Below are 25,193 nucleotides of genomic sequence, written 5' to 3'. Positions count from 1 at the left end.
GCCGGCCGGGGAGGGGGCTCTGGCCGCTCAGGACACGCCCCGCAGCCCCGCAGCCCCGCAGCCCCGCAGCCCCACGCGGCCCCATGCGGATGCGGATGCGGATGCGGATGCGGATGCGCGCGGCAGACTCAGCCGGGGGTTCCTGCGCGGCCGCGCAGAGGCGGGGGAGGCCCCGGGGCTGGGGGAGTCCCGGGGCGGGTGGGAGCGGCCGGCGGTCGCGGCTTCGCCACCCCGGACCCCAGGTCCCAGCCCGAGGACCTGCCGCCAGCGAGCTGTCGAGCTGTCGCCTGCGGCAGAAGTCCCGGCCCGGCCATCCCGTTCTGCACAAGAGAAAACCCGAGCCTGCGCTCGAGCCGGCTCCGGGCCGACCCAGGCTCCGTGTCCTCTGGGCCCCTGCGGGCGGGCACTACCGAGCTCCAGGCTGCACAGGAGGGTAACTGCGGAGGGCCCGAGGGAGGGCGCGAACCTACCTGACCACGCAGCTTGCAGAGGGCAGGACCTGAGCCCCCCGCCCCGCAGAGCCCATTGTCTCCCGCAGGGCTCCAAACAGCAGCTGGAACCACTGCCCTTAAACATCCCCTCTGGGCAGCCCGGGTGGCTCAGCGGGGGGCTCAGCGGGTTAGCGCCGCCTGCAGCCCAGGGCGCGATCCTGGACACCCCGGATGAGTCCCACGTCGGGCTCCCTGCATGGAGCCTGCTTCTCTGCCTCTCTCTCTCTCTCTCTGTCTCTCATTAATAAATTTAAAAAAAATCCCCTCTGACCTTCTTACTTGGCCTCATGCCAAGTAAACAATAGTAAGTACATTATAAGGACACAAACCGTCTCACTCTCTTCAAATAACGTGAAACACAGAACAGAAAGTTCACCGTTCTAAAGCACACAATTCGGGGGCACCTGGGGACTCTGTGGTGGAGTGTCTGCCTTGGGCTTTGGGTCCTGGGGTCGAGTCCCCATCAGGTCCCCACAGGGAGCCTGCTTCTCCCTCTGCCTGTGTTCCTGCCTCTCTGTGTGTCTCACGAATAAACAAAACTTTAAAAATAAAAAAATAATAAAAATAAAGCATACGATTTGCTGGCACTTAGCACATTCACAAGGTTGTCAGCCACCCCTACCCATCTAGTTGCAAAAACAGTTTCCTCATTCCCAAATAAAACTCCTCACCTACCTATTCACCAGCTACTCCTCACAACCTCCGACAACCACCAGCTGACAGTGTCTAGAGGTCTACGGGTTGCCCATCAGGGACAACTCCACATGACGGAGTCCTACCCTACGGGGCCTCTCTCACTTGGCACCACATTTTCCAGTCTTCTCCGTGGGACAGCATCTCCTCTGTGCCTCCTTATGGCTGAGGAACGCTTTGCTGTGTGGACAAACCACTGTTTCTTCATCCGTTCATCAGCCTGTGAGCATTTCCACCTCTGGCTTTGACAGAGAAAATACATCCTGGGAACATCCTCGTACAGGTCTCTGAGCCTTTGTTTTCGATGCCATTGGGCAGGTACTGGGTGACATGGTAATTCGAAGTTTACCTTATTCAGAATCCCCCAAGTTGTTTTCCATAGCAGCTGCCTCCTTTGAGATTCCCACTGGCAGTGGATGGGGGTTTCAATTTTGCCACATCTTCAATACTTAAAAAAAATGGGGATCCCTGGGTGGCACAGCTGTTTGGTGCCTGCCTTTGGCCCAGGGTGCGATCCTGGAGACCCGGGATCGAGTCCCACGTCGGGCTCCCGGTGCATGGAGCCTGCTTCTCCCTCTGCCTGTGTCTCTGCCCCTCTCTCTCTCTCTCTGTGACTATCATAAATACATAAAAAAAAAAAAAGAAGAAGAAGAAGAAGAAAAAAAATGCCAGCCACCCGCGGGGATTCAAAGTAGCATCACCCAAACCCTCTCTTGATCAAACATGAATGTACCTTACTCTAGTGCTCAGCACACTGATGGCAGGATGGAGGCTGGAGTACATTTCATCCTATCAAATCCAGTTCCCAGAACAGGCTTTGGTAAAATGTAACTATTTGAGGAGAACATCATCATTGGTTTAATTTCCCTCATTACCGTGCCTTATTCTCAGAAGGTCTAGGGTAGGGTCCGGGGGATTGTAACCTCATTTCTAATCAGATCTGGGTTGTTAGGACTCTACGGGCTGACCGGCAACAACAACAACAACAACAACAACAAAAATGTACTCTATAATCTGTTGACATTTTGTTACCCACAGGACTCAAAAAATACATGTGCATTTCAAAATTTAATAAAACCAAAAGACAGGAGCAAATGTTTAAAGAGAATTAAAGATCTATTAACAAAAATAGGGCAAGCCAGCAAATTGTGAAACACTGCATCCAATGTTTAAAGGTCCCCTAACTCTGGTTTATAGGATGTTGGCATGTCCTATTTTTTAAGGCTCTATATATTGAGAGCACAAATTTAAAATTCTGACTCAACTCCCAGATGCTGAGCATAATGAGAAAACATGGCCAGAGCTGGCAATGGAGAGAGTCAAGGAAGAAACGGCAGGACTGGGGGACTGTTGCAGGAGACATCTGTCACCGGAATGCCTGAGCTCTCTGCAAACTGGGAACAAGGGACTTGGCATGAACCTTGAGAGAAGCCCTGGGCATGGGAGGCCCACCTGCACAAAACCACCTCTGTCTACGGAGATTAGCTTGTGATTTCACGCTGCTGTCCAAGAAACCTGTGACAGACTCAGGCCCTTCAAAATGGTCGTGGGTTTGATCCTGGATGGTTACTCACTGCCTGAGGAGCCTCCAAGCCTCCGTCGTCTCTGTTCCACAGGAACCACACACCACCTGCCCCCCTGGAAGAGAATGGCGTGTGGCGCTCCTCCCCTAGGAGGGACTCAGCTGACACCAGCACTCCTTCTGGCCTTCTGGGTGTTAAGCCCTGAGCTCACCGTGGCACAGTGGCCCTCCCTGGGTCAGGAAAGGTGGGGTCAAAGTCAAACACGGTCAAAGACCCTTCTGACTGTCCCTGCAACCACTCCTCCCTCTCCAGGACCCGCACCCAGGAAAGAACAGAAGCAATGAACTTTCTGGTCTTCTCTCTGCCTTTTGGCTGGGGCCTCTTTTTCCCAGGTCTGGTTTGAACGAAGAATAAAAACAGATCATTTCCCAGGTGCAATAGTAGCAGTGATGTCATTTTAAAAAATCTTTCAGAGATGTGTGCTGAATTATTTATGAACGATATCTCACATGATGTAAGGAATTTGCTTCAAAATAATCCTATAGGAAGAGGTGAGGGTAGCCCAGGTAACTCAGCAGTTTAGTGCTGCCTTCAGCCCAGGGAGTGATCCTGGAGACCGGGGATCGAGTCCCATGTCAGGCTCCCTGCATGGAGCCTGCTTCTCCCTCTGCCTGTGTCTCTGCCTCTCTCCCTCTGTGTCTCTCATGAATAAATAAATAAAATCTTAAAAAAAGGGATCCCTGGGTGGCGCAGCGGTTTGGCGCCTGCCTTTGGCCTAGGGCGCGATTCTGGAGACCCGGGATCGAATCCCACATCGGGCTCCCGGTGCATGGAGCCTGCTTCTCCCTCTGCCTGTGTCTCTGCCTCTCTCTCTCTCTCTGTGTGTGACTGTCATAAATAAATAAAAATTAAAAAAAAAATTAAAAAAAAAATCTTAAAAAAAAAAAAAAAAGGAAGAGGTGAAAGGTAGGGGTACTGATAAAACCTCCTGGACTGGCCATGAATCTGAGTGATGGGATACATTAGGGGTTATACTATTATCTCTATATTTTTGAAATTTTCCATGATGAAATTTTTTTTAAAGATTTTTTTTTTTTTTTTGAGAGAGGGCATGAGCAGGGGGAGGAACAAACAGAGGGTAAAAGCAGGCTCCCCGCTGAGCAGGGAGCCCAATGCGGGGCTTGATACCAGCACCCGAGATCATGACTTGAATTGAAGGCAGACATTTAGCCAACTGAGCCACCCAGACACTCCCATAAGGAAATATTTTTTACAAATAAGAAAATGCTAAATAAACATGGTTAAACAGGTACAAACATAGTGCTAAGTGAAGGGTGTTCTTTCCAGAGTTCCCTGTCCCCATCCTAAAAGTCCACTGGGTATGGAGACAGATCTTCCCCCTCCTTGTTCTTAGTGGTGAATTTTTCGGATATACAAAAGGACGAGAGAAAGAATAACTATCACAGAGCCTCCGAACACCTGCACTCAGGGTATTTGATAAGTGACTACAGAGGGTACCTGAGGGGCGAATGTGGCAAGGCAGGCCTGCAGCCCCCACAGCGGGGGCACTGACCCCTAGATGGAAGCCAGAGATCCCCCGGGTACCCTCTCTACTCACTCTAGCACGCTATGGAACCAGGCAAGGCATGTCTCCCAAAGCTTCTGTTCCCTGTCAAGTGTCTATTGTTCTTATAAATGATCCCATGATCCCCTCTCTTCACTAGGGCTTGGCAAATGTGATGTGCGGGGCAACGTTTCAGCATGTCTCTGAAATCTGGAGATATCTAAATCAATATCATTCCCACTCTACAGATGAGAAATGCAAGTTCAGAAAGGCCTAGAGCCTGAGGAAGGTCCAAGGGAGTGGGCCAGATCCTCAGACGCTGGAAGCCTGGGTGCACTTTGCTGCAAAACAGGGACTCCAAGACTCCTGCTTATATGACACTGTCACATCCCAGCTCAGCAACGGGGAGTCTCAGGGCCAGGTGTGCAAGCACAGGCAGTCCAGTCCTAAAGCAGCTCCACCCATCAGCCGCCCCTCTCTCGGAAGCGCCAGGGGCCCCATGCCCTCCTCGCTCTCGTGTCAGCCTCAGGCTGTGGGTCACAGACACCTGCAAGCAGTCGGCTGCTCAAGGTCAGAGCCAGGCAGGTCACGGGCCCCCTGAACACTGCTATTTTCATTTATTTGGCCGTGAGAAGTGGGGTCTGTCTAGTGAGCTGTGCACACTCGGAGACAGTCACAGGGGCTCACGGGAAACCATCACCCTTCTCCCTGTGATGACCCTCTCTCCCATACTGACTTGTGCCAGCCTAATTACTGCTCCTAATTCATGTCAAGATACTGCTCAGAACCTGGAGAGCCTGCCCTGGCTGCCACAGCCTCAAATTTTTATTTTACTATGATGTATTTATACAAACACACCATGGCCTGTGTTTTCCTCCGTGTCATCCTTACACCCTGGATCCTCAGATTCTGCAACAGCACTGCCTGTTCCGGATCCACACAGCCACAGACTGCAACAGTCTAAGGATATAGCCATGACCCCTGAAACGTACACTTCATAAGACACGGCCTGAGTTCAGAGTGTGTGTGTGCAAATCCACTGAAACAGAGATACGGAAGAGACCCTGCATGTCTGAAAATGTCTTTATTCTGCCTTCAAAATTGATTAGGAGCTCCATAGGATAGAGATTTCCAGGCCAGATTAACTCTCTTTCAGGATTTCCAAGGCATTCCTCTGCAGCCTTCTAGCAGTCAGTGCTGCTGGCAACAAGTCTGAAGCTGCTCTGGTCTCGGTCCTTTGTATGTGACCTCTTTCTTCTTCATTAGGAAACTTTTAGACATTTTTCTAAACACCAGGGACAAGTTCACAATGATAAGCCTTAGTGAGGCCCTTTTCATCCATTTTGAAGACCTAAATATACTTTTCATTTGGAAATTCAGTTCCAAGAAGCTCTTGAAGTAATTTTTTAATGATTTCAGCCTCCTTCTTGTCCCATCTTTCTAGAATATTATTCTGATGTTTAACATTCTGATCTTTTTTTTTTTTTTAACATTCTGATCTTATTCTCTAGTTTTATTACTTTTTTTTTTTTTTGGTTTATAATAAAATCATGTTTTATCCTAGAAGTATTTCTAGGCAAAGAAATGGAATCCACAGAGGTGAAGAGACTTTCCCAAAGTCACACAGCTAATATGTGGCAGATTCAGGCATCTTCTGTCTTAAATTTCTCTTTGCTCTGTATCTGGGAGACTTTCTCAATTTTCTCTTTTAACCATGTTTTGAGTTCTTCACCTCACCTGCACGTGAATCTATGGGTTCTCTTTTGTAAGCTTTTTAATATTAACTTACTTTGAGACTTTTCAAAGCTAAAGAGAAGCTAAAAGAAAGCAATGATGGAACAATCCCCAAAAGAGATCCCATGTTAGGCCACAAAACAAGTTGCAATAAACTTAAGGAGATTTAAATGTGTTAAGCATCTTTTCTGACCACAACGGTATGAAACTAGAAATCAATTACAAGCAAAAAACTGGGAAAAGCACAAACATGTGGAGGCTAAACAACATGCTACTGAGAAATCAATGAGGCATCAAAAAAACTCCAGAAGGACATTGAAAAACAGCTGGAAACAAATAAAAATGGAAACAATAGCTCAAAATCTTTGGGATGCAGCAAAAGCAGTTCCAAGAGGGAAGTTTATAGCAATGCTGGCCTACTTCTAGAAACAAGAAAAGTCTCAAACCCACAGTCTAAATGTACACCTAAAGGAACAAGCAAAAAAAAAAAAAAAAAAGTCCAGTCAGAAGGAAAAAAAATAGAAAATATTTGAGTAGAAATAAAATACACTAAAAATACAATAGAGAAGTTAAATGAAAATAAGAATTGGTTCTCTAAAAAGACAAATATTAATGAACTTTTAGCCAGACTCATTAACAAAAAAGGTCTCAAAATGAGAAATGAAAGAGATGTAACAATCAACACCACAGAACTATGAAGGATTACAAGAGACTACCACGAAAAACTTATATGCCAACAAAGTGAACAAGCTAAAAGAAACAGGTAAATTTCTAGAAGCATACAATCTTCTAAGACTAAATCAGGAAAAAATAGAAACTCTGAACAGACCGATTACTAGTAATTAAGTGAAATTGGTAATGGGAAAAACTCCCAGGAAACAGATGTGCAGGACCAGATGGATTCACGGCTTAATTTTACCAAATGTTTAATACCTATCCTTGCCAAACTATTAATACAAGAAAAAGGAAAACTTCCAAAGTCATCCTATGAGGCCAGCATTATCCCAATAGCAAAACCAGACAAAGACACTACAAAAACAAAAACAGTACAGACCAATATCTCCGATGAACACAGTTACAAAAATCCTCAACAAAATTTTGGCCAATCATTTTCAATGATCCTTTTAACACATTAAAAGGATCTTTTACCACAATCAAGTATGATTTATTCCAGGGATGCATAATATCCACAAATTAATGTGATATACCACATTAACAAAATGGAGAACAAAAATTATATGATTCATCTCAATTGATACAGAAAGGGCACTTGACAAAATTTAACATCCATTCATGATAAAAACTAAATATGGGTTTAGAGGGAACATACTTCAACATAAGAGAGGGCTATATACGACATAAGAGAGGCTATATACGACAAACCCACAGCTAACATCATACTCATTGTTAAACTAAAAGCTTTCCTCTAAGATTGGGAACAAGACAATAATGTCCACTTCTTGCCACTTTTATTCCACATAGTACTGGAAATCCCAGCCACAGCAATCACACAGGAAAGAAAAGACATCTAAACTGGTAAGGAAAAAGTAAACCTGTCACCGTTTGCAGATGACATGATATTATATATAGAAAACTCTAAGGACCCCACCAAAAAACTATTAGAGTATATTAATCCAGTAAAGTTGCAAGATATATAATATACAGAAAAGTATTGTATTTTAGAATGTTAATAAGAAAAAATTTAAAAATCCCATCAAGAATAGAAAGAATAAAATACCTAATAATAAAATCCAATGAAGGACTCAATTAAACTATGACACTGATGAAGAAAACCTGAAGACTATATAAATAAATGAAAAGATATGCCGTGCTCACAGACTGGAAGAATATTGTCAAAATGTCTATACTCCTCAAAGCAATCCAAATATTTGATGCAATTCCTTTTAAAATCACAATAGCATTTTTCACAGAAATAGAACAATTTTAAAATTTGTATAGAACCACAAAAGACCCTGAATAGCTGAAGCAATCTTAAGAAGAACAAAGCTACAGGTATCACAATCCAAGATTTCAAGCAACACTACAAAGCTATAGTAATCAAAACAATATGGGATAGCACAAAAATAGATACAGAGATCAACAGAACAGAATAAATAGCCCAGAAATAAATCCACACACACATAAGGTCAATTAATCTATGGCAAAGGAGGCAAGGACATGCAATGGGGAAAAGACCATCCCTTCAATAAATGATGTTGGGAAAACTGGACAGCAATACACTAAAGAATGAAACTGGGTCACTTTCCTACACCTTACAAAAATATGAACTCAAAATCAATTCAATACTTAGATGTAAGATCTGAAACTATAAAACTCCTAGAAGCAAATATAGGTAGTAATCTCTTAGACATAAACCTTAGCAACTTTTTTTCTGGATCTGTCTCCTCACACAAGGGAGACAAAAGCAAAAACAAACTACTGAGAAACAACATCAAACTAAAATGCTTTTGCACAGTGAAAGAAACAATCAATGAAATGTAAAGGCAACCTACCAAATGGGAGACGATATTTGCAAATAATGTAACTGATAAAGGGCTAATAGCCCTTTATATAAAGAACTCATACAACTCAACACCAAATAACCCCAAATATTTCAATGAAAAAAAAGAGGCAGAAAATCTGAATAGACATTTTTCCAAAGGAGATTCATGGATGGCTAACAGATACATGGAAAGATGCTCAACATCACTCATCATAAGGAAATGCAAATCAAAACAACAATGAGATACTACCTCACACCAGTCAGGATGGTTAACTAATACCAAAAAGATAAGAAATAATAAGCATGAGCAAGGGGGTAGAGAAAAAAGAATGTTCGTGCACTGTTGGTGGGAATGTAAGTTGCTGCAGCCACTATGGAGGTTCCTTAAAAATTAAAAATAGAAATACCATATGATTTAGTAATTTTAATGTTGAGTATTTCCTCAAAAAACATACAAAATACTAATTTGGAAAGAAAAATGCACCCCTATGTTTACTGCAGCATTATTCACAATAGCCAAGATAGGAAAGCAACCTAAGAACCCGCCAAAAGATGAATGGATAAAGAAGATGTGGTACATACAGACAGTGGAATATTACTCAGCCACAAACAATGAAATCTTGCCATTCAGGACAAATGGACATAGAGGGTAAATGCTAAACAAAATACGTCAGAGAAAGACTTATATGGTTTCACCTCTATGTGGAATCTCAAAAACAAATGAACAAAACAACCAATAGAAACAGTCTCATAAATTCAAAGAACATGCGGTTGCAGGGTGTGTGTGGGTGGGTGGTGGTACAGGGAGAATGAATAAAACAGGTGACAGAGGTTAAAAGGTACACACTTCCAGTTATAAAATAAATAAGTCACGGGGATGTAAAGGGAATATAGCCCATAATCATGTAACAGCCTTGTGAGGTGACAGATGGTAACTCCACTTCCCATGGTGAACACTGAGCCATGTACAGAATTATGGAACCACTACGCTGTCCACCTGAAACTAATAACCCTGTGTGCCAGCTATACCTCAATAACACATACAATGAATGTCCATGTTCCCTTTACACCTATTGACCGATTCATATTTGCCATGTTCACTTTCTCCATACTACACATTTGTTTTGCTAAACCATTTACAAGTAAATTACAGATGCCCTAAAATTCTGCCCTAAATGCTCCAGTACCTTTTTCCTTAGAACAAAAATATTCTCCTCCATTCCATGGGGTCTTACCAAGAGTGATTTCAGCCCCTCCCTGACCAAAGAGATATTTGACAACATCTGGAGACATTCCTGAGGCATGTCTCAAGACAAGACGTAGGGTGTGCTGCCAGCATCCAGTGGGTAGAGACCGGGGATGCTGCTAAACACCTACAACAGCTCAGCCTCCACCGGAAATAATTATCTATCTAAAACCTCAACCACACCGAAGTTGAGAGACCCTGCTCCTATACCCACAACACCATTATGACTCTTAAGGAATTTGATCTTTTGATAGAACATTGTCTCACATAGGGCTCATACTCGGATTTCCAAAGCTGTCCCCAAAATGTGTTCTGCAAATATATTTTTTCCCAGTCCTGGACCCGACCATTGCATTTAGTGGTCGCATCCCCTTTGCTCCGAGGGGGAGGACCAACGTTTTCCTTTTCCTCCTTCACCTCTTTGAAGTCTCCCATTGGTTTCTCATATACTAACTCCACAAAGAGATCTGTTGGTTTCCTTGTGTTTATGCTGACACTCAACACCTTGCTAAGAATACTACATGGATAATGTGAGGTCTACATTTATCCCAGGAACATGCACTGGCTCCCTCCTTACAGGGTCAGTTGCCTCCAAATTGCTTTTCTTCTGTTCAGTTTGCAAAGTCAAGGCTCCCCCGAGAGGTGGGTGATTCTCAGCTGCCTGGGCTCACAACCCTCTGGAGGTCACGGTCTTTATTTTTTGGGGTGATTTTTAAACATTCAAGTATAATTAACACACAATGCTGTATTAGTGTCAGGTGTTATGATTCAACAATTCTTTATTTTTCTCAGTGCTCATCAAGGTAAGAGTGCTCTTAATCCTCTTTATCTCCCCATCCCCCCACCTGTCTCCCCTCTGGCAGCCACCACTTTGCTCTCTGTATTCCAGAGCCTGTTTTTTGTTTTTTTTTTTGGCTTTTTTGTTTGTTCATTTGTTATGTTTCTTAAATTCCACATATGAGTGAAATCATATGGTATCTGTCTTTCTTTGACTCACTTGTTTCACTTAGCATCATACCCTCGAGCCCAATCCATGTTGCTGCACATGGCAAGATTTCATTCTTCTTTATGGCTGCTCTGAGTAATATTCCATTGTATATACACACCTTCCTTATCCACTCATCTATCAGCGGACACTCAGGTTGCTTCCATATCTTAGCTATTGTAAATGATGCTGCGGTAAACACAAACAGGGAATACATCTTTTCAAGCTCATGTTTTCGTTTTCTTTGGGACCACACCAAAGTGAAAATCTTTTGCACAGCAAAGGAATCCATCAACAAAACAAAAAGGCAACCTACCAACTGGAGAAGATATTTGCAAATGATACATCTGGTAAGGGTATTTTGGTAATATCCAAAATACATAGACAACTTACACAACCCAAGAGCAAAATAAATAAATAATTCCATTAAAAAAATAGGCAAAGGACCTGAATAGACATGTTCCAAAGCAGGCATCCAGATGGCCGACAGACACATGAAAAGGTGCTCTACATCGCGCATCATTAGGGAATTGCAAATTAAAATCACAATGAGATATCACCCCACACCTTTCAGAGTGGCTAAAATAAAAAACACAAGAAATAACAAGTGCTGGCAAAAATGTGGAAAAAAACAGAGGTCAGGGTCCTTAGAAGCTTCCTCTCGGACTGATCTGAATCCCCAAGGGGATCTGAATCAGAAGGGGAGGCCAGCTGTGGGTCTCCATCCAGCATACAAACCTCCTCCTAATCCCTCTCCTCCAAGGACACAGTGTCATGCTTTCAAAGAAGTAAACAGTGATTTTCTGCCACAGGATAGGGTAGTCTGGCTGTTCTAAATCCGGGAGAGGGGTGGAGAGGATACTGCACTGCTTCCCCGACCTCCTCTAGACCCTCCTGTATTCGGTGGCACATCCCACCAAGACAACTTACTTCCTGTTCACATGTCTGTTTTCCAGCTTCCAAGACACTCCATTTCTCTTTCTTGTCTCTCTGAATTTTAGCTTTTAAAAAACCCTTCTGGGTGAGCTCATAACAGGAAGGAGCCAAGATGGTGTGCATTTTCAACCCACCACCCTTAATGGTGGGTCTGCACCCTTTAATATCGAAGCAACAGATAAAGTCCCAAAACCACCGACCACAGGAAATTCAAAGGAACCTCTCCCCAGACATCTCCAAAGACCCAGGCAAATAACCATCCAGAACTCCAAAGAAAGGCAGGTGGACTGTCAGCTGTCCTGTCCATGTCACACACAAGCATCAGCCAACCTGCCGAGGAAAAAGGTCACATGATGTCTCCAGGAAGATCATGTTGACAATTCCCTCCTCCTCGTGGCTCAGACTTTGTCAAGTTTGCGGTTAACTTGTTGGGAATGAGTTGACTGCCACCTGTTTCTGTCTATTGGTGGTTTTCATCGCCCTGTGGGATGTTGGCAGGTTTCCTATCTCACTTCGGAATTGGATTCTAGCATCCTTTCACTAATAAGGTGTGTCTCCTGGATCTTTCCCGGGGTGAGCCTGACCATGCTGCCAGTTCCCTCATTAATGAGTTCAGTAAGTCTCTGACACATGCTCGCAGTCTATTTGCATGAGAATTAGGTGTTTAACTTTTTTCAAAAATATACCAACAGTTCCCCAAGGGCTTCTGTTTCTCTCAAATGCTCCATCTCTACCCTGCAACCCATAGGCAGCACTCGCCAGCCCTTCTCCACTTTCCCTGCGCTGTGATATCACCTCTTCTGTTTTCTCATCCCCCAAAGCGCCCCAACCCTCAAGGCCTGCCCTCAAGGCAGCCGGTGACTCCAGGCTTGGTATTACAAACACCAGGAAATGGAGCATAGCATCGTGGTGCCACTCTGAGCCCTCGAACATTCCCTGCAGGGTAGGTTCTGATCAAGGCACAGGGCAAACTTGACCTTGCTCTGCCTTCATCTTCCAGCATGTTGGGAGGAGTCTGTGAGTTAACACAACATCCGTTAGAGCAGCGCCCGGAGCCCGGCAAGCACTCAGTAGCCCCTGGATGGGAAAATCCCCCCCTCTCAAGCCACCAACAGCACGGAGCACAGTCACCTGGTTGTACTCTTGCTTCATCATGATCAGGGTCGGAGGACAGACATCCCAGCCTCCATCTGAGCAAGGCCTGGGTGTCTGGGTGTGCCTTGTCCTTCTTTTGGCCGCATCAGAAGGCACTGAGGGGACACACAGAGACTGCTCCCACAATTTTGGGTTGGCACCCTGGACATCTAGCTGCTGTCTTGCTCCACTCCTGGTAATGTGTCACACCTCAAAGCCAAATGGAAAGTGCATTCTTCAACCACAGCTAGGCAAGAGGTTTTTGCAGAGTGGCCGAGAAAACCCTGAACCCAGCACAAGATGGTCTGGGTCTAGTCCCAGGGTGGTGCTCACCAGCTGTGCAACCCTGGGCAAGTGACTCAGGCTCTCTGAGCCTTGGGTTGAAAAAGAAGGGGAATTAATCACCCCTTTCCTACCTGCTGCAGGGTTGTTCTAAAACCCTAAAAAGATGATGCTTCTGCAAGCTCACAGGAAAGTATAAAGTGAGATTTATTATCACTACAAGCTCATAATCCTGCCAACAAGAGCAGTTATACCCGTTATTAAAAACTGTAAAAAAAAAAAAAACAACAACACAACAGCTAAACATATTTAGACAGATACTAAGAAATAAAAGGAATATAAATAGCAACTTTGACTTTGGGGAGATTCACCCTGGACTCACCCCCTATTACCTACACTCAAGTCTTAAATCAGACCAGTTTTTTGTGTTTTTCGTTTTTTTTTTAGAGAGAGTAGGGGGCAGGGAGGAGGGGCAGGAGGAGAAAGAACTTGAAGCAGACTCCACGCCCAACACAGGGCCAACGTGGGGCCAGGCCAACGTGGGGCCAACGTGGGGCTTGATCTCCCAACCCTGAGATCATGACCAGCTCTGAAACCGAGTCAAGTGCTTACCTGACTGAGCCACACGGGGCACCCCTGAAATCAGACAAGTTTAAAAGAAAACAGTGCACAACAGTGCATCCCACGTGCATAAGGCAAGTGTCAGGCAGGAACAAAGGGCTCCACAGGGCATGTATGTGGGCTGCCTGCCCCACAGGGGAGGAGGTGGGAAACAGCTACAGCCAACATACGTTTAACAAGCACGTGCCCCGTAACGTTCGAGGTGCTGCTGGATACACTCAAGCAGGAACCGTGACTATCTTGGTCACCAATTTGTCATTCGGGGGTTGGAGGGGCAGATGGAGTGGCTCTGAGCTCTGGGCGATCAGGGACAAGAGATCTGAGGAGGCAGCAGCTGTACGAAGACCAGGGGAAAGTGTACCCGGGGAGGGAACAGCAAGTGCACACGGGGACCTTCCCAGCTTCTGCAATTCCAGCCTCCATGACGGGGAGGCCTCTGGAAGCCAGGAGTCCGCTATATTTCCCTGGGCTGTGAGCTCCAGGGTTACCTCCTCATGCCCCCCGCCATTGTCCCCCAAGCTCCTCGCTAAGCCCTGCAGGTGTCCTGTATATACACCTGTTTCCTGCCATATGTTTATGGATAAGTGTTTGTGCTTTCCCTGCCTCTCCCCCCTTCCTCCCAGAGGGCAGTGATTCCCACTCTTTACTTTGTGAGTCTGCCCTGCCTGTCCCCCTCATCCTCCCCACTGCTCTCGGGCCCCAGCGGCCTCTCAGATAGCTGTGCCCGGAGGCAGCAGCGGGGGCACCTAAGGATGTACCCTCCGACAGCCACAGATCTAGTCTATTCTGTGGAAGTGCGGGGCCACCACCTGCCAACCACCAACCATTGGCCAGTGCTGGGCGGGGAGCCAAGGAGCTCACAACGTGTCCAGAAAGGCAGCTTTATAGTAACACACAGGTGACCCGTTAATAATTATGTCATGAACACAGTAGTGAAAAACCAGAGTAACTCACTCTGCCCAAGGGCATCAGGAGAGATTCAGGGAAGTGCTGTTTAAGTTGGATGTGGATGGATGGGTCAGGGGCAGCTCAGAGTCTGCCTTGGGACTCAGGTCGTATGTAATCCTGGGGTCCTGGGATCGAGTCCCGCATCAGGCTCCCTGCTCAGTGAGGCATCTGCGTCTCCCTCTCCCCCTGCCTCGCCCCCTGCCCCATCTTCTCTTGATCTCAATCTCTCTTCTCCCTGTCTTGCTCGCAAATAAATAAAATCTTTAAAAAAAATAATAAATTGGATGTTGAAGAACGAGGTCAGAGCCAGCTGACAGGATGCTGGGAAGGACGCTGTGTTGGGGAGGAGAAAGCAGGGACACAGGAGTGACACCATCAGGGTTCAGGGGGCATCCTCCCATGCAGGTGAAGCCAGGAAACCCGGGCAGCAGGGGCCGGATGGCCAGGGCCTCCACATGCCAGGCTGAGAAGTCTTTTCCTTGACTGGCCATGAGGATTTCTGGAAACTTCAATCAAAGAAGGGGCGTGGACAATGGGCACTCTCAGAAGAGTGGTCACGGACTCGGGGATGCCGGGCCAGAGGGCAATGCGGCCTGCCATCTGTGCCATCGACACGGGTGGAATCGTCACGTGCCCCATGCGCTGAGGCCCCAGGCAAACAGCAGCCACAGGCCAGGAGCCGGCGGCCCAGTGACTGGGGCACGCAGGGTGGCAGCACGCAGGCCCAGATGCGCAGCCAGCCCCAGGATCTGATGCACGGCCAGCGGTAAGCTCCATCAGCCCACCTGCGCTCAGCCCCGCGCCGGCCCTGTCCTCTGTCCTCAGGGCCGTAACCGTCACCTGGGAGATTCGGACAGGGATGGGCTCATCCTCCAGGCCAGAGGGGCTGCGCCATCTGACTTCACGCTCCCACATGCCTGCAGCACCCGCCCAGGGGGCCAATGGCAAGTGACTAACACGACGAAAGTTTCCCCTTCCAAATGTTTCCTTCGCTCCTCCTCTTTGTTATTGGTTCTTAAAAACCAGTCCCCTCCAAGTATCATTAACTTGGCCAAGAAAAATTCAGTGAGGCCGGCAGCCCCTTCCTGTGAGCTCCTTGCAGAGAAAGGAGCCCCTGGGCCGGCATCTGGAATACAGTAGGTATCCAGTGGTTGCTGACTATCAGTGGTGTCATGGATTCAGCTTAGAGCTGCTGCCTCTCTCTGCACACTGATTCCACACAAGGTTTTGTGCAGAACATGTCGACCCCAGAGCAGAGGCCGGTACAGCATGGGGCTCACCCCTGGGGCAGCCGCCACAATGGTAGCAAACAGCATCCTTATTTTGAAGGTGAAACTGCCATCGACCTGGAAGCTAGAAGCCATCTCTACCAGGAGCCACCCAAGCCACTACCTGTGTAGTGGCTGCATGCACATATCAGCTCACTGACCAGATCCTGTTTCAGGGGAGTCAATTCCACCTGCTGGGGCTCCTGAGGTCAGACTCCAGGGCCACCCGAATCAGGCTGGTGTTGGATGGGGAAGTGGAGGCCCCGAGGCTTCCAGTTCAGCCCAGCCAGGCAAGGACAGGAAAGTGCCAGGCCTTGCACCCAAATCGCAGTCAGGGAAGCACACCTGCTCTAACTGCCCCACGCTTCAGGCCATTACCAGCATTCATTACTTCAACAAATTCTTCCCGAGCACCTATGAGCCCGCAATTACACACAGTTCTCCTCCTGGCCTCAGAATAAGATACTTCCCAAAGGCTTAGTCTTTGCCTGCTCCACAACCCTCCCCACCTCCCAGCCCCAATTTCTCCAGGTCTATCTCCAACCAAACCACCAGCTGGGCACCTGTTCCTACTTGGACACCACATGTCAATACTGAGCTAAGCCCACCCCCACTACAGACACCCCTGACTCAAGTGTCATTCTGAGTCCCCGCCCACCCCCCCAATAATTATCACCCTGATTCATTTTTCCCACTGAATACCACACCGCCTATGGTTTTTCTCCCTCTGCACTCTAGACCATAGCATCACAAGGGCGAGGGCTCTGAGCTCATCGCTGTCCCCAGTACCTGGCAAAGACCAAACTTGTTGAGAGAACACATCCAAGTTCCCCTTGCCTCTGAAAGGTCTTGCCCTTCATTCTTTTCTTTTTGATTCAGCCTCCATTTGCTTTATTTTTACAAAGTGACCTAACAACCAGAAATTCACGCAGCTCAGATTCTCAAGGTTTTACAAAAATTAAGCTGTGCCCTCTCCTTCTACTTTCTCAAGTCCCCTCCCGCCCCACACCTGCTCCTCTACCCCTGACATTTTCCAAGGAGAATGTCAGAAGCCAAACATTGCGTTGGGTGGGTTGGTGGTTTTTTTTGTTTTTTTTTTTAATATTTTTAAGATAGCACAGGGAGCATTTTTGCAGTTTCAAATGCTATCTTCAGCAAAAAATGTTCTATTACATAATCAGTCAACATCCCCAAGATGAGAAAGTGTGTGGGGAAGGATGCCAAATGTAGAAAAACCTGGGCCACTCAGCAGCCACAGGCAGATTTTGGCCATGAACTTGTGGCTGTTTCCATCTCGACGCCTCCTACCTGAAAGCTGAGGCCAGCGCTTGCCTGCTTGCCTGAAGCATGGCAACACCATGTCTTTTTAGAAGATTAAAATGTTCCCTTTCACTTCAAATGTGTACTTAAAAAGGCCCGACTGCTTTATTCTAATTACGTTCACACACAGAATGGCCTATCATCTGACATGCAAGAGAACACTGCGCAGCCACGTCAGGCGCTGGTGATCTTTGTACCACAGAAATGAAGAGGGTCCGCGTTGATCCGGCAGCAGGGCAGGTTGGAGGGAGGGACAGCGGATCCCGGGGCCAAGCTTACCACTCCACTCATTAGATGGTCACCATGGCAAACGACATGAACTGGATGGATGGGCAGTGTGCTGGGATAACACTTACAAGGATGGGCAGCCTCCAAAGGTCACAGATCTAGTGGAGATGATGGACGGTCCAGAAAGTGAGCACTCACCTTTTCCACGAGCCACCTTCTCACCCATCCAGCGGGGCATCAGTTTATCCGTGAACTGAGACAGGGATAATTATTTTCTCCCTCACAGGGTATTGGCAAGGATAAAATAGAATAAATGTACTGGAGTCCTGGTTTAGGGGTAGGGGGTCCTCAAGAAGTTATTACAAAGTAGATGCCTTGGAAAAAATAAACTCTTATTCTCATCAGCTCAACTATGATCAGGAAAAGGAGCTATGTACAGACTCTTTGAGGGGGGGCCTCAGACACTAGACTGGACTTGGCACCCCAACACTGAGTACACCCCCACACCGGGGTCCAGCCCTTATGGGTTCTCACCCTGAGCCAACCCCCCACCACCCAGCAGCCGTGCCGAATCTCAGTATCTGGACAGGCCTTTCCATAATCTGTTTAAGTACATGATACACATTTGTTGTACAGGCACAAAATCTCCAGACAGGTAAGGAACAAATATCAGTTATTTACTTCACAGAAAAGTTGCAAACCTTGAAATGAGAAAGAATGGTTGTTTGTTAAGATTTATTTACTTGAGACAGAAAGCACATGTGCACATGAGTCGGGGGGAGGGCCAGACAGAGAGAGAGAGGGAAAGAATCTCAAGCAGACACCCCACAGAGCCCAGAGCTGCCGTGGGGCTGGATCTCATACCCTGAGACCATGACCTGAGTCAAAATCAAGAATCGATTGCCTAACCAACTGAGCCACTCAGGCACCTTGAGATGGTTCTTGAACAATAGTCTTACTTTGACAAGTTTAATGCTAAGGATATAAAACATTCATAGCACCAATTAGTCACCTTGTAATAGAATTTTCTAATTAACAGTGGGTCACCAAAGTTTGTTTAAAAACAAAGAATTTTATATCTTACAGATGGCAAACTGGCATCTTGTGGAAAGCAGCTTAATAGATCAAAGTCTTAAAAATGTGTGTAGTCTGCCCAAGTAATTCTGTTTTCAGGAAAGTATCTTAAGGAACAATTGTAAATATTTTTTAAAGCATTTTCACAGAAGACATTTATCTCCACATTTTATTTACGACAGCAACTGTTAGAAACCACCTAAAATCTAACGACTTAAGTCAATAGTTTACTTGATGCTGTAGCTACTTTTCAGGATATAATGCAATTATACAAAGCAACCTTTGGCAGAAAAACAGACAGAGATCAACTGAATAGAACAGAGATCCCAGAAATAAACCCACACATATGGCCAATTAATTTATGACAAAGGAGCCAGTGGGGAAAGGACATTCTCTTCAATGGTGTCGGGAAAATTCAGTGAATGGTGTCGGGAAAACTGGACGGCCTCACATGCAAAAGAATGACGCTAGACCACTATCTCATATCATGAACAAGAAATTAATTCAAGATAAAAGATCTGAATTTAAGGGGCTCTTGGGTGGCTCAGTCGGTTAAGTATCATCTTTCGGCTCAGGTCATGATCCCAAGGGTCCTGGGATGGAATCTCCAGTTCAGCTCCCAGGGAGCTCGGCAGGGAGTCTGCTCGGCAGGGAGTCAGCTTCTCCCTCTGCCCCTCCCCCTTCTTGTGTTCTCTCTCTCTCTCTCTCTCTCAAATAAATAAATAAAATCTTAAAAGAAAAAAGACCTAATTTAAGACTCGAAACTATGAAACTCCTACAAGAAAACAGGTGGTAAGCTCCTTGGCATTGGTCTTGGGGATGAATTTTTGAATCTGACACCAAAAGCAAAGGCAGCAAAAGCCAAAATAAGTGGGACAATATCAAACTAAAAAGCTTTTACACAGCAAAGGGAACCATCAACAAAATGAAAGGGCAGCCTAGCAAATAGGAGAAAGTGTCTGCAAATCATATATCTGATTAGGGGTTAATATCCAAAATATATAAGATAATTCACATAACTCAGTAGCAAAAAAAAAATCTGATTAAAAAATGGGCAAGGACCATTCACAAAGATAAACTCAAAATGGATGAAAGATCTAAATGTGAGTCAAGATTCCATCAAAATCCTAGAGGAGAACACAGGCAACACCCTTTCTGAACTTGGCCACAGTAACTTCTTGCAAGATACAAACTATTGGGACTTCATCAAGATAAGAAGCTTTTGCACAGCAAAGGAAACAGTCAACAAAACTCAAAGACAACCTACAGAATGGGAGAAGATATTTGCAAATGACATATCAGATAAAGGGCTAGTTTCCAAGATCTATAAAGAACTTATTCAACTCAACAGCAAAGAAACAAACAATCCAATCATGAAATGGGAAAAAGACATGAACAGAAATCTCACAGAGGAAGACATAGACATGGCCAACACGCACATGAGAAAATGCTCCGCATCACTTGCCATCAGGGAAACACAAATCAAAACCACAATGAAATCCCACCTCACACCAGTGAGAATGGGGAACATTAACAAGGCAGGAAACCACAAATGTTGGAGAGGATGCGGAGAAAAGGGAACCCTCTTACACTGTTGGTGGGAATGTGAACTGGTGCAGCCACTCTGGAAAACTGTGTGGAGGTTCCTCAAAGAGTTAAAAATAGACCTGCCCTACGACCCAGCAATTGCACTGTTGGGGATTTACCCCAAAGATACAGATGCAGTGAAACGTGGGGAGACCTGCACCCCGAAGTTTATAGCAGCAATGGCCACAATAGCCAAACTGTGGAAGGTGCCTCGGTGTCCATCGAAAGATGAATGGATCAAGAAGATGTGGTTTATGTATACAATGGAATATTCCTCAGCCATTAGAAATGACAAATACCCACCATTTGCTTCAATGTGGATGGAACTGGAGGGTATTATGCTGAGTGAAATAAGTTACTCAGAGAAGGACAAACATTATATGTTCTCATTCATTTGGTGAATATAAAAAATAGTGAAAGGCAATAAAGGGGAAAGGAGAAAAAAATGATTGGGAAATATCAGAAAGGGAGACAGAACATGAGAAACTCCTAACTCTGGGAAACGAACAAGGGGTGGTGGAAGGGGAGGTGGGCGGGGCGTGGGGGTGACTGGGTGATGGGCACTGAGGGAGGCACTTGATGGGATGAGCACCGGGTGTTATTCTCTATGTTGGCAAATTGAACACCAATAAAAAATAAATTTATAAAATAAAAAAAAATGGGCAAGGACCTGAATAGACAATTCTCCGAAGAAGACAACAGATGTCCAACAGACACATGAAAAGATGCTCCACATCACTCATCATCAGGGAAATGCAAATCAAAACCACACTGCGATACCACCTCCCATCCATGAGAATGGCTAGTAGACAAGAAATAAGTGCTGGCAAAGATGCAGAGGAGAGAGAACTCTGGGGCACTGTAAAGTGGTGCAACCATTCTAGATAACAGTGTAGAGGTTCTTAAATAAAAAATAACTACCATATACTCCAGCAATTTCACTTCTGGGTATTTATGTAGAGAATGTAAAAACACAAAGTTCATTGTTTTTGAAGATTATTTATTTATTCGAGAGAGACAGAGAGAAGGAGAGAGAAAACGAGCAGGGGGCAGGGCAGAGGGAGAGGGAGAAGCAGATGCCCAGCTGAGCAGGGAGCCCAGGGTGGGGCTCGATCCCAGGACTCTGAAATCATGACCTGAACCGAAGGCAGACCTCAGTCGGGTGCCCCAAAAACATGAATGTTACATGACACAGCACCCCATTCTCACAGCAGCATTGTTTACAATAGCCATGACATGGAAACCACCAGTCTCAATCAATGGATAAATGGATAGGAAAATGCAGTATAACAGATACAATGGAGTATTACTCAGCCATAAGGAAGAATGAAACCTTGCCATTTGTGACAACCCAGATGGACCTTTAGGTCATTATGCCAAGTGAAATAAATCAAATAGAGAAAGATAAATACCTCATAGTCTAATTTACATGTGGAATTTTAAAAACAAGGTCACAGATACAAAGAACAGACTGGTGGTGGCTGCCAGAGGCAGGGGATGAGGGATGAGGGAAACAGGTGAATATGGTCAAAATTTTTTTTTAATTTTAATATTCTTTTAAAACATAAGTCAAAGTTTATTCACAAATTAAATGCTAAGTGGAAAAAAAACAAGTTATAAAACTTCAATCAGCTGTCTAAAAAAACCCTCATGTATAATAAAATTACAGGAGATATGCCAAAATTTTAGGAAGAATCAGTTATGCTTACATGGCTTTCCCTCTTACTTTTAAAATACATATGAACTGTCTTATCAAAGTGTTATTTCCTAAAATGCACTCCGCAGACTAGTCATGGGTCGACCAGTTCATAGTTATACCAATGGGTCAGGCAGGGCGCGGTGCTTATAGAAATGGTGTGGTCAACAGCACAGAGTTCCTGCCTCAGAATTTCTCTACCATTTGAAGGTGGGCTGTGCTTCTCCCAAGGACAAAAGGCACACGTTTCCTGGGGCACCTCAGTGGCACAGTTGGTAAAGCGTCCAACTTTTGGTTCCAGCTCCAGTCATGATCTCGGGGTCTTGACATCAAGCTTCGTGCAGGCTCTGAGCTCAGCAAGGAATCTGCTAAAGATTCTCTCCACCCCTCCCGCCTCTCCCCACTCTAAAATAAATACATCTTTTTTAAAAACCCAATAAGATACACATTTCTCTGCATAGGGAGGTCTCTTAGATGCCTGAAATACACAGTATTCTGAATCATTTCCTAAATGAAATTTATTATTTTTTAATTTTATTTATTTATCCATAAGAGAAAGAGAGAGAGAGGCAGAGACACAGGCAGAGGAAGAAGCAGGCTTCCTGCAGGGGGCCCAATGTGGGACTTGATCCCAGGACCCTGGGATCACGCCCTGAGCCGGAGGTAAACGCTTAACCACTGAGCCACCTGGGCGTGCCTCCTAAGTGAAATGTAATCATGCTGACCAATTTCCGGCTTTACACCAGGATTTTCGATTCCTTCTTACAACCAACTTTTCTATGTGGATCTTTACTGAGCTTAGAAGAACTGCTCCTTGGAGATCCCAGTCCAGGGAGACAATCGGGTGGGAGACGATCTTAACCTCCCAAGTTGGGCTGTAACATTTGGTTCAGCTGTGTCGATGAGATGGCCCTAAGTCTCAAACACAGAAAGGTACTAACAATCTGGAAGGGAGAATGTCGTTATCCGATGGATACTCACCAAAGCGAGAAATAAGAGGGGGTAAAACCCAAAAGAAGCAATGTCACTGGGCCCAACATGTAGAGATTCCCCCTAGAGTCAGCGTCCACACTGGTTGCAGGCAGCCGCAGATGGCCTGGGGAAGGTCCATTCGGCACCAAGAGTGCTTTCTCTGCACTACTGAGTGTCCAGTCCTCAAGAACAAGTAGCTCCAACACATGTGAGTGACCAGCTCACCTGGGTCATCAGGGAGGCAATGGACATGAGGGGAGAGGAGTCCGATCCCAGAGAGAACTGAAACGTGTCCTGCTGCAGAGTCTGGACATCACCCCATATCATGGGACCACCAAGGCCTCGTCGAGAGGGGGATGCAGCCCGTGCCATGACAGTCTCCTGGGCACGCCCTACATGCCCAGCACTGTGCCCCGTGATGTGCGTTCTGTTCGTTCGATTCTATTAGTTTCTATAATCCTCATGACCCAGCATTGCCATCTCCACATCTCCGTTGGAGGAATGAAGACACACAGAGGTCAAACAGCTCCGCCAACGTCACATGGCTAGTAAGCAATGGTCTGGAGTACACGTCCGGCTGTTCTGGCTTCAGGGCCTGTGTTGTGACCATAAAACTTCACTACCTTGTGATGCTCTACGGAGCCTGTTAGGGGCACAGAGGCTGGCTCAGCCTGATGCTGAAAAGGGCAGGCAGGGGAGGGACCCACTGAGGCCCTCCGAGCCCTGTGCTTCCATCTGCACTCCCTGCAGGGGACGCAGGTAGACAGTGTGGGGCAGCCGTCCTGTCTCCCACCTGTGAGTGTACCCATGACTCCAGTCAGGGACGGGAGAGCTGGGGCACTGACACGAACCCCAAGTACAAAGCCTTCCTGCAAGCCACACTCAGAACATTGCCCTTGGCAATGGCATGCGTGGCCAGGGTCATTCCCCACCTCTCCGGGAGGCCTCCGCTGGAGAATGGAAGCAGGTCCTCAAGGCATGGGCGTGGGGCTGGAGCCTGGCCAGATGCCCCTGAACCTGAGGCAGGCAGTGCTCCGGGGCCCAGCAAACCTGAATTTCCCCCCCTGCTCGGCCCCGCACCCCTTCCCGGCCTGGGCCTGGCTCCAGGGTGTTTTATACGGCAGAGCGATTCCCTCGGGAACTGGAGGTCAGATTTCCCGGTGTGGAGCCCGCAGTCCAAGGCCCAGGACCCAGGACTGGCAGCCAACAAGCCGTCCAATCTCCGCAGCCTCAGCTCCCACCTGAGCCACGTGAGGATCCCCAGTGGGCTGCTGTCAACTGCCCAACCAAGTGCCCACACACGCCTCCATGGCGCAGAAGGACCAGGTCCCATCTGCCTGCCCCCCCCACACCCATGACTCCCTCCCCTATTGCCCACGACCGAGCCCCAGCCATGCCGACCACCTCCATGCTGCTCTGCAGACCCTGCACGCCCCACTGCAGCCCACGTGCTGGCTGCCCCCTCAGGGTCTGCAAGCCTGTTCCTCACCTCCTCCTCACAGATGCTCACATACCATGTTCTCAGGGAGGCCACGACTCACCAGTCTGTAGGATGTTCCAGCTGCCCATCCCCAACACCATTTGAGGGCGGTGTCCCCTTACTGTGCTCTCCCCCCACCAATTGCCGCTACTGCCTCCCACGGCCCTGCTACTCCAAGTGTGGCCTGGCGACCAGAAGCCGTGGCAGCCCCAGGGAGCTTGTGAGAAATGTAGAACCCCAGGCCCCACCGCAGCCCCGCTAAATCAGGACATGCATTTCCATAAGGCGCCCCAGGGGACGTGTGTGCACACCAAGTGTGAGACATTCTATCCCAGCTTTGCTTTGTAGGCTTCGCTTCTTTCTTATGCCTGTTGCTCCCCGCCAGGGTGTGGGCCAGGGCAGGCACGTGGCCGTCGGGACCCCAAACTGCAAAGGCAGCTGCCTCACTGCAGATGTGCTAAGAGATGACGGATAAATGAATAATCTGAAGGTGGTGAAGGTCGGGATAATGCAGAATGTGATCCCTGGCGGGTCCGCCAGGGGCAGCGGACTCGCTAAGGCGTGAGACCTGGCCTTGCATCCCCGACAGCCAGATCCCTAGAACCAAGCCCGCTGGCAGGCACATGCAAAACAAGCAGGTGATTTAGCTTGTTTTCTCATAACCAGTGACTGGGCAATGCCCACGCTATGCCATCGCATCAGAGTGAGCTCCCTCCCGGGCCAGTTGTCCTGTGGGAGACGCAGGCAGGACAGGTGGAATTGGGGCTATGTCCTGCTATAGGGTTGCGGTGCCCTCAGAAACCCAGTGCTCAAGACCCCTCTCCCCTCTGTGCTGGGCCAGGCCCTTCATCTTGAGGTTCTCAAGGCTTATTTTTAGGGAACCCAATGGTGACAATTTCCTTTCTGAC

General features: G+C 46.9%; 1 protein-coding gene across 3 annotated transcripts in view; it reads right to left on the bottom strand.

Moving 5' to 3' along the window:
• The window catches only part of SLC24A4 (solute carrier family 24 member 4), a 159,174-nt gene that overhangs the window by 108,925 nt on the left and 25,056 nt on the right, over positions 1–25,193 (bottom strand). The window contains exon 1 of one of the 3 annotated variants that reach the window (XM_072837797.1): positions 471–718. The exons of the other annotated variants lie outside the window; for them this stretch is intronic. Within the exon in view, the coding sequence (XP_072693898.1) occupies positions 471–576 (106 nt within the window). The 5' untranslated portion in view covers positions 577–718. Of the gene's footprint in view, positions 1–470; positions 719–25,193 lie in introns of those variants that run through there. 3 annotated transcript variants of the gene reach the window in all.

The sequence above is a fragment of the Canis lupus genome, chromosome 9 (assembly GCF_048164855.1).
Source record: "Canis lupus baileyi chromosome 9, mCanLup2.hap1, whole genome shotgun sequence".
Classification (NCBI taxonomy): domain Eukaryota; kingdom Metazoa; phylum Chordata; class Mammalia; order Carnivora; family Canidae; genus Canis; species Canis lupus.
Note: the sequence above shows the minus strand (reverse complement) of the source record. Positions and strands in the feature narration are given on the sequence as shown.